At 37.3% G+C, this 17317-nt stretch overlaps 1 protein-coding gene across 2 annotated transcripts; it reads left to right on the top strand.

The window, feature by feature from the left end:
- Nucleotides 1-2928: 2928 nt before the first annotated feature.
- On the top strand, nucleotides 2929-17101 carry LOC106926353 (guanine nucleotide-binding protein G(i) subunit alpha-1-like). Of its 2 annotated transcripts, none has more exons than XM_015001206.2 (10): nucleotides 2929-3088; nucleotides 3318-3451; nucleotides 9986-10028; nucleotides 11149-11290; nucleotides 12887-13044; nucleotides 13133-13261; nucleotides 14212-14341; nucleotides 14409-14562; nucleotides 15863-16055; nucleotides 16132-17101. In XM_015001206.2, the coding sequence occupies exons 2-9, from the start codon at nucleotides 3334-3336 to the stop codon at nucleotides 16051-16053; spliced, it is 1065 nt and encodes a 354-aa protein (XP_014856692.1). In that variant the 5' UTR covers nucleotides 2929-3088; nucleotides 3318-3333; the 3' UTR covers nucleotides 16054-16055; nucleotides 16132-17101. The 2 variants fall into 2 exon arrangements, with proteins under 2 accessions (XP_014856692.1, XP_014856693.1); XM_015001207.2 differs by having other exon boundaries at nucleotides 2934-3088; nucleotides 3323-3451.
- Nucleotides 17102-17317: the final 216 nt, after the last annotated feature.

Raw genomic sequence — 17317 nt, 5'->3', positions numbered from 1 at the left:
GCTTTTTGTTTCCCTCTTTGGTTCTTCACACATGGAAGTATGGAAGTACTTTCACACTTATGGAAGTACTCACATCCCTTGAATTTGTCCTCATTTTGTTTCTGATTAAAACCACATATTTGAATATATTTGATTGGGATTTCTAATGATGAACCAATACAAAGCAGTGCATAATTTGAAATGGGAGTAAAATGAAAGATGTCCTTTTATAGGGTTTTAAAATACAAAGGCTGAAAACTGTGGTCTGCATTCAGTTTTGATGCCTTTGAGTCAGATAGTCCTAAATAAAATCCAGAGCAACCAATTTCCTTCAAAGTCAACATCTGTAAAACATATTCCAGTGTTTTAAACCTGGATCCTCTAAAAGAAATGACACCCTAAAAGGGTGAGTGGAAAAATAAAACAAGCTAAACGGAAAGAGAAAACCTTAGAACTGAGTAGGTATTATTAATAATGATCTGTGTCTGCCATTTTCTCACAAAGCATACAAATAAAACATCAGTGGAGCTGATTTGCCTAAGTCGTCATGATGTTGCCTGCACAACCAAAGTGTTTACAGCTCCCCTCAGAATAGCTGCAGCAACAAGTTTTAAAAGCTGAAACACATTTTGGGACTTAAAAGCTACTAAATGTGGGGGGCAAAAAAACGTTTTTAGACGTGATAAAAATATATTTCTGCAAACACCAAAAGCACAACTTTATAAAATGAGTTCTGACCCTGGAAAGGTCGCCAGTCCATCACACAACACAGAGACACACATTAACGTGTTTTTCTTCCTCATAAAAACATACTAATGAACATGAACGAATAAAATGACGTTTTAGCAGTTTTAGCTTAGAGATGTGGCACAAACCCATGTTACGGAAACAAATATGCTGTGACCACATAAGCAAGAAAAAGCAATATTGTGGTTCTGACTTGCTGGTTAACAATTATCAAGATTTGTCTGCAATCGTTTCTCTCAGTTTTACTATAATAAACCATAAGTATTTATTAGTAAAATAAAATTTAAAAATCCTTGCTGTATCTTAACTGTAGTTTTCTTTGAGAACTTTCTTGCAGAAAGCCACCATATGTTGAGACGTCCCACTTTGCTGCCCCCTGTTGGTGACCTTAGGCAAGTTTTCCTCCACCTCTGTTTCCTTGTCATTTAAAAAAAAATTTTCTTTAAAAACCAAAAGCACTAACCTTTTAACTAGTGTAAAAATCATATTCTTCTTAGCGAAATAATTGTCTCAGGTGGAAAAAATGGTGAGATTAAATCACCAAGCAAGTTTCCTCGGATGGTTTGAAATGAATTTACGAGGTTTTAGGAAGTTTGGGGCAGAATCTGTGGTGTGTGTTGTCAAGATCAGGGTTCAGTGAAGGAATCCATGCAAGGAGAAAAATTAAACACCACAATTTGAAATGTGTGATCCCTGAACAATCAAACTTAAAGCCTTTTTGCAAATTGTAAAATGGTCAGCCATGAACATTCAGCCTATGTGGTCATGGCTGAATGGATTAGGGATTTTATGAATAATTTAAACATCCCATAATAGAACATTTAATGATTACAGGCATATAAAGTCACTGGACCAAAATTCTGAGACCCAGAAAGAGTTATTTTTGGAGAAAAAGGGCAAGTTTATTTCAACAAATCGTCACTAGCTTTGTTTCTAATCTGTAAAACATTGGCAAAAATATTTCAAGCAAAATGTTACAAGATATTTAAGTGTGAGCTGATTCTTTGCTACATGGAGTAGATTGCTGTCTAAAACTTTGAAATAGCAGGAACGTTGTAAAAACAAATTGACCAGAACAAAAGTTGGTAAAAGTTTGCAGTTCTTTTATTCTCTTGTTGGAAGGAAGACATTAAACCATCCTATGTTCACATATATCCATAATTTTCTTGCATGGTTTTTATCATTCAAATGTCACTGTTCTTTATGAGCATTTGATGTTTGTTGCTCAGCTTTCTCTTCCTCCCACACAGTGAAAACATCAAGGTCAGTACAACATAAAAGAAAGTGGTATAACTCAAGCTTCCTGTCTGATTATTTTATCTGTGCCATGGCAGAATGAGTGTTGACACATTAAATTATATCTGCTCTGGTAATATATATGGTTGTATTTCAGCTTCTTCTGAAAAAAAAAATGTTAGAGGAAGGTTGGAAAGCCCTTTGACAATACATCAACTACTCTTCCCAATTATGCCCACAATAAAATCTGAAAGAGACTGGAGAGGGTGCAGACTAAAAAAGCTCTTGTTCATAAATTGAAATCTTCAAGCTTGACTGAAATATCAAAATAGTTGCAGTCTGCAGAAAACATCCAAGGTCGGATGAAACAAAGATTGAACTATTTGACAACAATGACCACAAGAATGCATGAAGGACATGAGACAGCTGAATCAGCTGCATGGCATGGTGGAGGTAGCATCATACTGAGGGTGGGTCTATATTACTGTCAGTGGTACTAGTGGATCCCTGAATTCCTACTCCACCCTAACGTAACAGCAAGTTTGAAACTTATCTTTGCTTTACAACCAATGATGAAAACATATCCTTTCAAAGGTTGAGCTTAGTTTATCTTTTTATGTTTTTTAAGGCAAATTATGTATTTTATTGAAGTCTTTGGATTTCCTTTAGATTATGGTTAGATATAATGTTATTTATTCCCTGAATTATACATGCACATCATGAGGTAAATGAACCTCCTATTTACCAAATGTTTCTTTGGCTGTTTGTTGTACATTTACATCAAACTATGAACTGAATGTTGACTAATGTATGTCGTCCTTTAAAAAAAGAAGACGCTTTGAATTAAATATATAGAGCCAAAACTGCTATATATTTTTTTCAAATTAAAAATATAAACCTCAGAAAAAGATGAATGAATCCCCGCCTCCAACAACTTTTTTCTCTCCACCGTTCTGTGAAAGCCTGTTGCACTGCCACGCATGCGCAGTTCAGCGGTATGCGAGAAGAAGAGGAAACGAACATTTTTACAGCTCCGTCATCGATGCAACAATTTGTTCCCGTCTCGGTTCTCCGGGAATAACTGGATACATCTGACTGGTTTAACTCTGGAACGCAAATAGAAGAGGTAGTTACCCCACAGCCCCTCACTTTAAGTCTCAACTCGGGGATTTTGGCTTTAAAATCGGGGAACTGAGAACGAGGTCTGGGCGTGTTTGAATCTCGAGTGTTGTAGAGACAGGCTGCCTCCTCCTCCTCGCCAATCTGGATGCTAGCTTCGGTAGCCTCTGCATGCTGTTCCTGTTGTAGTTATTGAAGTTGTGCTCCAGTTAGTGGTAATCTGATTTATTTTGAAGACCAGGTGAGAAGAAGATGGGGTGTACTCTGAGCACGGACGACAAGGCGGCGCAGGAGCGGAGCAAGATGATCGACAGAAACCTGCGGGACGACGGAGAAAAGGCTGCTCGGGAGGTCAAGCTGCTTCTGCTGGGTAAGAAAAAGATGGATGGACGGGGTGGACTGGGTGTGTTAACCGTAGATGGACGTTACTGTTAGCTTGTGCATGTCGAGGGGGTTTCTTATTTAATGTTCCCAAATTACACTTTTATTCGCGAATCTATCGAAACTGGAGGCGTTTCTTGTTTTTTTTTTATTATTATTATTACGAGTGGAACTGCGGTTCTTCTGTTAGCTAAACTTTAGGTTGTCCCCATTGTGTCGTCCATCCTCAACAAATTTAAATCAACTTTCAGTCACCAATAGCGTGTTTATTCTGGCTCAGGGCGCTTTTATCCTCCAGTAAGTCCGTAAGCTAATTTAACTGTAAGATAATGAGCTGCTTTAGCGGCTCGGTGATAGCACGGATTAGTTAGCCAGCAGGACGCGGACAGGGTCGGATCTGCTCTCCAGAACCGCTTTGTGAGGGATCTGCACCGTTGTTTGATCACATTCAGTGACATACATGCTGCTCAACCTCCTTCAAACCCACAGCAGCCTCGTTGATGTCCAGATACCCTTCCAGAGTACATGCGTGGCTCCTAAAAGTGAAGGTTTGAAAGAGATAGTAGTTATCCCAGTTATGCTGCTCAACCAGTCTGAATGCATTCCAGCTTCAAAATGTGGTTAAAAAAAACAACGCAAATACGTCAAAACAATCCATTTCACCAGAAAGAACAATAAATATACACTGAAGCCCGTTGAAAAATGTGAAAAATGCTTTCATTTAAAATAAATAAATAAATCTTTGCATGATTGCCAAAATAGTCAGTTTTCCAGCAAAGGAACATATGTAGGAAAACGGAAAGTAAGCCTTTGGAACCACTTTAAAGAACAGCTAAAGAACAATTTCAACTGTTCTTTCTTCATTATCTCATAAAATCCCAACATTTTAGGCACAACTATTTTCAAAATCATAAGTAAGATGTCCCATTGTCCTCGACGCTTCATGGACAAATTTTACCCAACGATACAGCAGATAAACACGGTGAACCAGGAGATTTTTAGACCACTAATGTGTTGATGAAACAGCAGGAAGAGGTTAATACCTTTAAAATTTATTTCTTTACTTTATGCACTTTAAGGCCAATTGGAATTTATATAACTAAAGCCTGATTGCTGTGGAAATATTTTACACAGACTGAAATTACACATCTATAATTACACGTTTAAAAGGTGCCATAAATTGATCTATAAAACTCAAGTATGGAGAAATGAAATAAACGGGAAAAAACTCTACAATATTTGTCATGGGAAGATTTTATATTTTTAAAATTCTGAAATTATGATAACATGATTTGTGTGGGGTGGTGAAACACTGAGTGTCGGTCTTGATGAAATGATCTCCAGAAATCCTTTTTCAGATTTAGAGCTTCTTACTTAAAGCACATTTCTGCCATTGTAGTCACACAGGACTAAAACAGTTTTCATAAAATAAATATTCAGGATATCAAACTCCTGAAACATTACATCGATTCTGAGGAACTGGTGTAATGCAACGCTCTGATGCGTCACTGCCTCAAAACACTGAAAGCAAATGCCTGCGTCATCTCCTCAATCAACTTCTTCTGATAACGTCTAAAAGCTGCATTACATCGACCTTTGAGGACTTCATAGCGTTTTCATGTCCAAGTGTAATGGACATAAAAATCTAGTGATATTTGAAATGTTCAAGAACAGATGGCTTAGAGGCATCAGGTCTTTGCCAAAAGTATTGATAGAAGTAAAAGCTGAAAAGTTAAAGTGTCAACTCTGACACGATGATGGATTAACTGTAGGACTGTGTTAAAAACGATTTCCACATATTCCTCATTCCTCTCCAGGTGTCATTATGGTGCCTGCAGCTCTGTATGTGAATTGCAGTGTCATGTGTGGGCAACCACAAATAGGCAAAATATATTATGAGCATGCAAAGCATCAATACTTGATCCATGTTCGATAGTAGCCAGTAGGAGTTTATTACAACTCTCCATGTTGCACACACCAGTATTGCGATAGTGATATTCTTGCAATGTATTGCACAGATCCAATAGATGGATGTACTTTGTTAAGCCAAACTCTTGACATCTCTTGAAATAAAACTGAGATGGTAAAGTAAAATGTTAATAGCCTCAAGAAAAGCTTGCAAAATATGTGTGAAAGAAAAATCGACAAAAGACTGTTCTTGCTCTCATGTTTTATCTGAGTTTGAAGGACTAAAGTTACGCTCTATGTAACCTGTTGTATGCAAGTTTAGTTTCCTTCATAGGTAAATATTTTGATAAATTATGAAGATGCATATGATCCTTAAATCTAGTGTATTATTTAATTGTGTATATATAAATAAGTAACAGCATATTTTGCGATAGACACGTGATCAATATCAGTAGGCAAAACGTCTGATAGAATATTCAATAATTTCACTGAACTCCGATTCAGAACTGCACAGCATTATGGGGGATGTAGGCAGAGGAGAAACTTTAGCTCCTGGTGGTTGGTGGCATCAGCTAACTCACTCGCTCTTTGGTTACCTAGCAACTCACTCGCTCTTTGGTTACCTAGCAACTCACTCGCTCTTTGGTTACCTAGCAACAACATGTTGAGTAACTTAAACAGCAGCAGTTTAAGGTTTTTATTCTTTGTTTTTTATGTTCTTTATTCTTTAAAAGTAAAGGACATGGCCATGCTACCAGTTTGGCAGTATTTCAGATATTTTAAGCAAAAAATGAATCAGTAATTATTGACAGTTATTGATAGCAGCTGATGTGAAACGTTTATATTGTGATAAGCTTTTTAGCCGTATCAGCCAATCGTATATATTTTGAAATCTTTGTATCATTTCCAGGATTTTTTTTTGTTTTTTTTTTTTGTATGTGATCCTTGTAAGTAATAAATAGAGTATGTGGAAAGTAAAAATCAGTAGTTTCTAGAATGGGTACAGGACGTCCACAAAGCAGTTATGAATTGACATGTTACGAAATGCTCTGGTGACCAACACTTTTATGTTGTTTTGTCAAAGTTTAGCAGCTTGCAAAGAACAATAAATACTTCATACCGGTTATGAAATCTCTCATTTTTCAGGCTCACTGTGTCTGAAGGCTAAAAACATAAATGCTCATCTGGATTCTCTCAGATCAAAACTCTGTAAATTAGTGCTATTATTATTTTAAGGAATGCTGCCACACCTTTCCCCACCGCTCTGCCTCTGCATCGGTTCAATTGATGGATGGGGCACAGGTTGCATAGCAACGTTAGTGTTCTGGCTGACAGCAGTATGCATCTGTCACAACTTAAATTACACGACAGAGACAGCAAAGTGCACGTTTGAACCCTGTAATATGCTGCAGTGTTGTTTTGCATTATCGGTGGCATTTATCGTGATTAATCTCTGCTTTTCAGTTTTGGTTGGTGCCACTTTTTTCCCCGTGTTGCCTAATGCAGTACACTGTTGACCTGCTGATGGCTTATGTAAGTGTGCGTGCCTCATTTGCGATGCTGATTTGAATTTTAATGCTGGTGGTGTGTAAAAAAAAAAAAAAAAAAAAAAAAAAAAAAAAATTCCCTCGTCAGGATTCCCACAATTACCAGCACCAGAATGAGTGTCTGTTGTGCGTTTACTATTTGTCATCTTACAAGTCGATGTGTTTCATCGCACATCTAGTTGTTCATTTATTTCAAGTCGCGTACAAATTTCCCAATCTTAAGTATGTTGCAATGTCTTTGCAAAAGACAGCTCAGCCCAGAAGAGGCAGAGTTGTTGTTTTTCCTTCAAAATAAATCTGATTTTATTGCGCTGGAGCCCTGTGGCACTTTTGAGTCCTTCAACAAGCATAAAACATTAGACTCCTCTGCCTTTTCCAATAATTGGCTTCTGAAGTGTCCTTGAAATCTAACGGCAGCAGTGCGCTTCGAATTCGTGATTTCAAATTAATATTTTTTTTCTTTGGTAATAACAACTCTGTTGCATGATCGCTGTTTATCATGTGGGACAATGAATTGCAAAACACTGCAGCTCACCTGGGAGCAGAGAGTCCCTGCAGAGACGGTATAATTAAAATGTTGTGTGCTCAGCTTAAAACACTTCTGTATCTCAGAGGGACTCTGTACAAAACACTTTAATGGCAAATTCGAAAGCATACCGAAGAGCACTGATTACGTTTCCTGTTTTTAATAATATCATCCAAGCACAAAATTGTACAAGCAGTTTGGAGGAGTTTTATGGTTCAATATTGGATGCATCTGAGTCGCTGCAGTGCGATCAGATGGGAGGCTGTAACCCAGATAAATGTAAGCTGTGTGTAATCTTGTTGACAGGAGGATCGAGATGATTAATCCAATTGCTCAAAGATCGCTCTAAACTGGCCCTAAACAGCTTCCATGCTGCTCTAAGTGCTGCTAAGATTGACATTTTAAGCAGTTTGAAAATTTCTCTCATTCTGAACATCAAGCTGCTTCTCTTTATGAATTTTTATCTCAGCTGTAGGATTATTGTGCAGTAAATGAAGGTATTTTTAGGATTATCTAGTTTGTGACTTTTAGTAATTATTTTTTCCAAATGGGCAGATTTATACAGCAAAGTGACATGTTTTGTGAAGGGGAGCTCTACCACCTGAAGGTAATGGAAATGAGTGCAGCGATGCAGAGTGTTGTACAAATATGCGGGCATGATTTTACTGCAGGCTGCTGGATGCAAATTCTGGTCGCTACACACATTAAATTTGTGGGTAGATGTTCATGTTTCAGTTGAAGGGTTTTGTTTTGGTGAAGTAAGTTACTTTGTGCAGTTTGGTTTTGTGTGTTTGGAGTTCATTCTGTCACTTTCAACATTATGCTGCTCTTCACCTTCCTGATGCTGGGAAAGCGTCGTTCGCCAGATGTCACATTTTAAGTCACTCTGGTGGTGATTAGTCAGTCACTCGGGTTTTTCAGGGCTTCAGGTTTGCTCTGCCTGCTGTAGAAAACGTTTCATTTGGGGTTTTTTTTATTGTTTTTGCTGCAGGGTCTTTATGTGTTGATTTAGAGGCTATTGCAAAGCGTAGTGGTGCTTTTGTAAGGGCATAGGATTCTCATATTCATAATAAATATTGTATTGTTACTGTATTTCTGCAAAGAATTTAATTAATGCAAAACATGAGTGCAGCTTTTAATTTAAAACATAAAGTGAACAATTATTCCTGCTGCTGAAAATATGGTATAATGTATTTCACCTGCTTAATGTCAAAGGGTGTTTTTCATTAAACAGTCATATTCAATAAATTAGAATATGGGTTCCAATGAGGCTTGTTTGTAAGATTAAAAGCACCTATTGAAAAAACAAAAACATTTTATTGGATGCATTTATTCATTAAATTTTTTTAGTTTTTTTTTATTGTCAGCTATTGAAAATATCAGTTTCATTAGCTGTAAGCCATCTTTAATTAACAATAGAATGGAAACATCTTTTATAGTCCTACAATTGGGAAATTTCTGTACAACAGCAGCAAAGAATAAAATACTTTACAAAGTATTTTATAGAAGAGTGAAAAATACCAGGAAGTAATTCAGCTACTGTGTTTGGCTGCTTGTGTCTTTGTCATCATTGCAAGGTATAAAGAATAAAATACTGTGCAGTGAAATTTCAATCGTATGCAGCTGCTGAGCTCCATAAAGCCAGAAAGAACTCCATTAAAGAGGCAGTACTATGTAAAATTTACTTTTTTATTTTTTTTTTAAGCTTAACATCATGTTTTAATGTTATTCCCTCATCAAAAACGTACCTGGAGCTTTCCTTGATTCTTTCATGCATGTTTGAGAAATCCTATAATCGCCATGGCAACCATTCAGTGGGTGGAACTAGAGTCGGCTTCGAGACGCAGCTATCTCACAGTCCATCTCGCAGACTGGCCCTTTTCCTCTCGGCTCCTTCAGACTAGCCAGCATCAATTGGCAAACACTGAGCTCATTGTATGAGCTACTTCTCAGTTCAACGCTGGTAAAAACGTTGTTAAATGAGATGACTTCCTGTAGGTGGGGTTTCAGAAAGAGCTTCTTAAAGAGACAGAGGCCCAATTTCAAGGTGTTAAATTACAAGGTCAAATAATCTTTTAAGTCAAATTTGATATATACAGCATTTTTATAACAACTGAAGGTAACGTAGTTACTTGATTGTGCTATTCAATCAAGTTTATTTATGTAGCAGATTTCAGCATCAAGGCAGTTCAAAAGTGCTTTACGTCTTAAAAACACAAACATAAGTCATACAAAAAAACACCAGAAACAAATGTTATATTTTGATGAGTCTCATCCTCAAAATGATCAATAAGCATCAAATATGTTGGTCATTGTTCCATTTATTTAACTCAAGATTTTTAGCCTCGATTTAAAGAAACTCAGTGTTTCAGCTGTTGTGCAGTTTTCTGGAAGTTGACACTGTGCTTGGAAAATACATAATATTGTCCCTTTAGCTCTCTTACTTTATCTAGGACCTTTAATAAAAGGTGTCAGTTGTTATCTTTTTTTTTATGTCTTACCTCTGCACCAATCATAACGTGCCTTTTGGTTTCTATTTCAGGCGCTGGAGAGTCTGGGAAAAGCACAATTGTCAAACAGATGAAGTAAGTCTGAAAATGCAAACATGCAGTTTCCGGTGTTTCAGAAACAACCAAATCGGCATGTAATAACACAATGCGAATAATCCCAGAAGTAGACAGACTTTAATGTACAACGTGTGACATGAAATCATTCAATCCCACATCATTGTTCTTCTGCAGAGCAGACGTCCATTAGTTCACTGTAAGGAACTGGATTGAGCTCCTCATTGTGACACATGCTGATCAACCTACGTCAGCGCTGGCAGTTTTTATGGAGCTGTAATTTTCTTCCTTTAAAGGCGACGTTGTGTTTTGACTATCAGCCAAAAGTGCTTCTTGTTGTTGGCTGCTTGTTGAAAACGTGCATCTTCATGTAAACGGGGCCTTAAGAATGACACAATTAATATTCTAATTGCAGTGGTGTCTGTCAAACATTTTTAGAGTAAAGACTTGATTCAGATGCATCTTGTCAACAAAATGAAACCTTATGAAACAAACACAGCAAAATAATTAATTTGGTCATATTTATGCTCAATTATGTGCATTGTGTTCTCTGAGATTTCTGCTCATGTTACAGGGAAATCAAATTAGAAAACGTTAATTATTTCAAAGTTATTACAGGATAAATGTGAAATTTAGTTTTGGATTTGAACCATAAATGTACTATCTTATAGGTGTATTGATGAATGCTGATTAATTGGTTAAATGGGCATTAGCTCAGACTAATTTGACCCTCATTGCTTACCATACTCACATTTGATGCTCTGCTGCAATCAGTTGATGTTTCAGATACAAAACACATGAGCTAACGTATTGATTAGTCTATATTTCTTGTCAAGCATAACATTTAATACTATCTGAGATTAATTAAGCTGAAAGGTACATTTTATTTATTTATTTATTTTTCAAATCGAAATCAACAATTTGATAACGGTTTTAGGACTGTTTGAAGGGGTTAACTCAGATTAACTTTATCATTTGGTTTTGCTGCCCCCAAGTGGCCAATAATGTTTCTGGTTTAAATGCCACCCTCCAGCTTAAATATTTAAAACCTCAGTTGTTTTGTTTTTAATCTTTTGTGTTTATTTAAAGTGATATAAACGCTACAGCAGGTAATTGAAGGTTTCCTCTGCCTGTTCTTCAGGATCATCCATGAGGCCGGCTACTCGGAGGAGGAGTGTAAGCAGTACAAGGCCGTGGTCTTCAGCAACACCATCCAGTCCATGATGGCCATCATCAGAGCCATGGGACGTCTGAAGATTGAGTTTGCTGAATCAGCCAGAGCAGTGAGTCCAAGCAAAGAGTTCATTTAAATTTTTTTCCTGCGTTATCAGGATGGGGAATCTCTTCAGTTTCCTGTTGAGTCCTGATATTGATCAGATTCACACGTACACGACATCGTGTCCTCTTAGATCGGCTCATCTGAGCATGTTGATCTTCCTCCAAACATTTTATGAATTCAGTGAAGTTTTAGCTCCTGAAAAGTGGAATAAGATCCTGCTGGAGGTTTGTAAAACCTCTCTACAACACCTTTTTCCCTCCTTTTATCAACTGTCGTAATCTTTTTTCCTTTGTACACACCCCGAGTATTTGTGTTTTTATTTAGCTCATGTACTAATTAACCACTTCTATTCCTCTTCTCTCTCTGTTGTTGTTTTTTTATAGAAATAAAGTGGTACAGTAATAGTAACAGGTTGTTATTTATCCTCAGTCCTCTGGTGCCTTTTCTCCTGTTTTCTCATTGAGCAGCATTAGAGGAAGTGGGTTTGATTGTAAATGTCACAAACAAAGATGTTGGCCTTGGATGAGACATTTACATCTCCATTAATCAGTGATAAAAATATAAGTCATGAAACAATAACATTCAGGCTTGTTGTTTTTTTTTTAATCTAACTGGGCTTTTTCTTTCCTTGCAGAAGAAATACTTATTCATTTGCTCAGCATGACTAATCTCGTTTTGTAATCGTCACCATCTTAAAGTCCAGATGCTTTTCTTTAGTGATTTTCATGCTTTTGCAATCAGTGTTTTGCTGTTTACCTCAGAACTCTTCAGTCTTTAAACTCAAACTCTATTGAGACAAGAAAAGATTTAGATGGAAACTTTTAAAGTTTTTTTTTTTTTAATATTATGACTCGGATAAGGAGATCTGTAGTTAACTTAGTGTACGAATACTGACAGCATTTTAAAGTTTTAATTCTTTTATCTAATATTCCTTTTGTGAAATATTCTCTGTAATTCTGTTTGTTGAAAAGAAATAGTTGATATATTCCTCTATTTGCTTTTCCAAACCCAACAGAGTCTCCAAAATTAAAAAATCTTCATCAAGTCTGGATAAATTGTAAAAAACAAAACAGCAAATGCTTGAATATGAAAAATATTTTTTTCTTATTCTATTTCAAACTGATAAATAAAATACCTTGTTTTTTATTTAGATATTTGGTTAAAACATGTTAATTGTGAAAGTGTTGCTGAAGATTGCAATGGCTTCTCTGTTCATTTCTTCAAAGCAGTTTCTCTGCTATTGCGATATTGCAAGCAAATATTGCTAAAGCAAATGTGGTTTTAACATCTTTTGAGCAGCTCTAATCTTGCATGCTCTTTCTCTTTGCTTTTCCCAATGAGCTTTTTTTGTCCGCTTATACTGAATATTTCTGAGCTGATGACAGAAACCCTGAGCTCCAAGATCTCCACTTTATCACGAATGAGAATTTTAGTCTCAACTTGATTCTGGTTTAAATGTTCAACCATACGGAGTGTAAAGTCTTCTAAGTTTCTTTCTTCACAAGCAAGGAAAATACATGGTGGATCACAAATTGTGACCCGTTCAGTGGAGAATAATCCTGAATTAATATTATTTTTTCCTTATTTCAATAATCTTTAGGACGATGCCCGGCAGCTGTTTGCCCTTGCGAGTACAGCAGAAGAGGGCGTCATGACACCTGAGTTGGCCGACGCCATCCAGCGGCTCTGGAAGGACGGAGGCATTCAGGAATGCTTCGGCCGTTCCCGGGAATACCAGCTCAACGACTCGGCATCATAGTGAGAGAATCCCAACTGTACTGGGACGCATTTATGACCTGGTTGATTTTCTATCAGCTAACTTTGCCCTGCCTGTAACTGTTCTTAGCTACTTGAACGATCTGGAAAGGCTATCTGCACCTTCCTACGTCCCAACGCAGCAGGATGTGCTGAGGACCAGAGTCAAAACCACCGGCATTGTGGAAACACACTTCACCTTTAAGGACCTGCACTTCAAGTAAGTAAAGGTTTAACAAGGGATTTGTTTGTTTGTTTATTTACTACCTGTTGTTTTGAGGCTAAACCTCTGCTACATTTCAACCACTGGTAGATGAAGTTGAAGGTAGTCGTCTTTTTTTGCAGCGTCGCTTTCAGTTTGTGCAACGCTTCAGAATCACATGAAGCTGCCACCAATACTTGACCATTTGGAGAAAATCTGCACTAAATTCAAACTGCACCCAGTTCTTTTTTTTTTTTTTTTCAAATTTGGGCTTACTGTGTGTCTTGGAAAAGTATGGGACTTAATTTCTTTTTTTTTTAAATTTAATCTAAGTAAGTGTAGAGAAATAAAATATTACACGCAAAATAGACACTCTGATTTAGAAAATTGCCCTCATTTTTCCTTCCTGGTGCATCTACATCACAATGGAGATTTTTATTCAGCTCATTTTGGATTTTACTCATGGATAAAGACATTTTTCAGGAACTTGAAAAGTGCTGCTCCAATAGGTTTTTTAGGTAACTCCACAACTGATAAAAAGTAAAAAGTGAAATAACTCTTCAGTCTCCGGCTGAATCGGAACGAACAACTAACTTTACACCTAATTGAATATTTTGCACTCAATTGTCTATAATGGTAAAATCTAAACATTTGCATTTTATTTACAAATGAGAAAATTTTGATAAAAACTAGAAGCATATTTGTATGTTGTATTATTATTCCAGTTCTGGAAAACGGTTGAAATGTTTACTTTCAAGCCCCAACGTAATAAAACATTCATGTTTACTGTGAGTGAATGGAAACTTTCTGCACACTGCTGTATGTCACAGCATGGATGGAGGCTGACCTGGTTTATCACTCTGAGGCGACGCCAGACTGAACTCTAAATCCTCACTCAGAACCAATAACTGGTTCATAACTGGTTAATTCCCGCTCCAGCATTGATCCGTGCGTTTCTGTGACGTCAGGATGTTTGACGTCGGTGGACAGAGGTCCGAGAGGAAGAAGTGGATTCACTGTTTCGAGGGAGTGACCGCCATCATCTTCTGTGTGGCGCTGAGCGACTACGACCTGATGCTGGCGGAAGACGAGGAGATGGTAAGACTTCCCGGCCTGGGCGTGCTCCACCTGCCGCCGTGCGCTGAACCTCTCTCCTCCCCGGCAGAACCGAATGCATGAGAGCATGAAGCTGTTCGACTCCATCTGCAACAACAAGTGGTTCACGGAGACCTCCATCATCCTCTTCCTCAACAAGAAAGATTTGTTTGAGGACAAGATCGCCAAGAGTCCTCTGACCATCTGCTTCCCCGACTATGAAGGTGAGTCACAGCAGCAGCAGGCCTTCATGGTTCTTCAGCTCCGGTTTAACCTCTGACCCTGCATGTGGAGCTGATGAAAGGACAAAATGTACAATTTGTTTTAATAATTTTTAACTGTGTGTCCATATATCCTGACACAAGGTATGGATGAATTACTACTGAAGGAGACTCGATTAGTTTATAGTGGAATAAAGTCGTATTTATGACACTAATTAATTTATCTAGTAAATAAATAAATAAAAAAATTTTTTCATCTAACATAGAAGAATAAGTTAAGACATCAAGAACCAAATTGCATCCAGATGAGTAATTTGTTGTTTCTTTGGTTGAATTTTAGAAAAGGAAAAAATATTTTTCATAAATGTGCAATTTTCATGTGAACTCTCCACTTAGCTTCACTGGGTTCAGTCGTGTCCCACACCATCTTTTTCTCATTTCTACACTCACTCAAGCTCGTAAAAAAAATTAATATGTCAATAAAGATAAAGAAAAATATTAAATGAGTAAAAAAAAAAAAAGCACATGAAAGAGTTAATGAAATTAAGTCAAATCAAATTACACAAATGAAAACATTATTGTTGGTGTCTTGGCCAGGCCCAGTTTGTAAAGTAAAACTGGTCCTCAAACATTTTACCTGGTGAAATAAAGTAGCAGAACTACAAGTAATAAAACAAGAATTCATCACTTTTTACCTGAAAATAAAAGTTTACTGAAAAGAAACTCGATGTAGAATATGGCTTCTATAATGTCACACATGAAGTTACAAACTCGTGCAGATATTAGTTTAAATAATGGCTTCATCCCTTCTTTTTTTTCCAAAATGATCTTAAAAACATGCATCTTTAATTTCCATTATGTTAAATCAAAACCAGAACGTTTCAGTTGTTGAACAACAGCGTCATGTGGGATTGATTTATGTGTCTGTAAAAAGTAAAACTGACTGAATATCCTGCAATAATAGCAATCCCATATTTTTGGCACAGTGCTGTGAGATTCGACAGGAGAAACGATAAATGGTTAAATAACTTAATGGATCTTTTTAAAACAAATTCCCATCAGATCTTCCAGGTTAAAGGTTAACGTCTCCTGAACATCAGCGCATCAAATTAAACAAAACAAAACAAAGCAGCTCAAATCCGAGATGTATTGAATTTCATTGGATTCAAATCTTAAAAAAAGGAAGAGGAAGTAATCAATTAAAAACAGCACTCGAGTATTGATTTATTATTTTGTTGTTCTGATAACTGAGGTGGCGTTTGGCTGCGAAGAATTGCTTCTTAACTCTGAACCGTAACTTCAGGTCCCAACACCTACGATGATGGCGCGACCTACATCCAGTTCCGGTTCGAGGACCTGAACAAGAGGAGGGACGTCAAGGAGGTCTACACCCATTTCACCTGCGCCACCGACACCAAGAACGTGCAGTTTGTGTTCGACGCCGTCACAGACGTCATCATCAAGACCAACCTGAAGGACTGCGGCCTTTTCTAAAGGTACCGCCACCGGCTTGTTCGTGACCCGGTCACCGCTGCTCTTCCTCTCTAATCAGACGCTTTTCTTTCTATTCAGGCAGAGAGACGGCCTACCAAGTGACTTAGTTCAACCCGGAGTCAGCTTGCTGGACGGGCCCTGACGAGAATGTCACTTTTAACCTCTTATTAACTTATGTTCATCTCTAAAAGTTTGAAAGATGGTGTGTAGAGAAAATCTTTTCTGTAAAATATTTGTACAACAGTCTATGGCCATGGATTTTTAGAAGTTTTAAATTGTGTTTTACTTATTTTTATTTTTTTATATAAAGAAGGGGAGTCATTTGCCAGTTTGGGGGTCCAAAAATGAACTTTGTTGTTTTGTTGTTTTGTTTTTTTTCCCCTGTTACCTTAGTTACAGCGTGTGCTCTTATTTTAAAGTCAGTGTAGCTTTGGTTATTTAACTCTTTACTCAGTCACCTGAATTACTCTCTGGGCATTTTCAGCCTCAGTTTTTGCATAATTTCATCTCTCCATATTAAAAAACTCTGCAGACCAGTTCACTCTGATGCTGACAAACTGTGAGTGTGTGTGCGTGCGTGTGTGTGTGTGTGTGTGTGTGTGTGTGTGCTTTGTTTGGATTGAAGCCGTTTGAGTGACTCTCTGTCTGTGTGACTGAATGTGTGCACAATATAAACAAAGGGACTTTTATTCCTCTACTTGTCATCCTCTTTCAAAGTTGTATTTTTCTAAGCGACCAAAAAAAAAAAGAAGCTACTCTCATTCATTAGTCCAAGTTGTGGATGTGCTCCTGCAAACATTCTCGGAGAATCGTGAGGGAAAGAGGACGGCAGAGGTGGCCTTGTAGCAGATTTGGGAACCGGTGCAGGTCTGTGTTCAGTGTAAAGACAAACCTGAACGGGTTCATGATTGGAACATGTGATGGTTTCAAGTTGCATATCTTCCCCCCCTTTGTTTCCATTGGATATATGGACATTAGCAGACTAATCTCCATGATTTTGCGAATAAAAGAGCTGTTCTGGTGAAACCAGGACAACTTGTGCAACAGATGAGTACGTGTTCATCCTTTTCTTCTTTTTGTTTTTTCCTTCCGGGGAAAACAGTGAAATTGTGTCAATATATGTAGAAGCGGCTGAAGCGTTTTACAATATTCTGTCAATGATCCTCAGATTTTTTTATGACGCCGTATTGTAGGTAGAAAAATCTTGTAAATTTCCACAAAAAAATAAAACATTTCCAGAGAAAACATGGACATTTCTGAGTTT

Source organism: Poecilia mexicana, unplaced genomic scaffold, assembly GCF_051168715.1.
Source record: "Poecilia mexicana isolate PSO_F unplaced genomic scaffold, ASM5116871v1 scaffold_6, whole genome shotgun sequence".
Classification (NCBI taxonomy): domain Eukaryota; kingdom Metazoa; phylum Chordata; class Actinopteri; order Cyprinodontiformes; family Poeciliidae; genus Poecilia; species Poecilia mexicana.
Note: the sequence above shows the minus strand (reverse complement) of the source record. Positions and strands in the feature narration are given on the sequence as shown.

Excerpts from the sequence above, each read along its gene's own strand:
- LOC106926353 (XM_015001206.2), top strand. The coding sequence starts at position 3,334 with ATGGGGTGTACTCTGAGCACGGACGACAAGGCGGCGCAGGAGCGGAGC. Across the intron at positions 11,291-12,886 it reads TTGCTGAATCAGCCAGAGCA|GACGATGCCCGGCAGCTGTT; the intron begins GTGAGTCCAAGC and ends AATAATCTTTAG. Across the intron at positions 13,262-14,211 it reads TTTAAGGACCTGCACTTCAA|GATGTTTGACGTCGGTGGAC; the intron begins GTAAGTAAAGGT and ends CTGTGACGTCAG.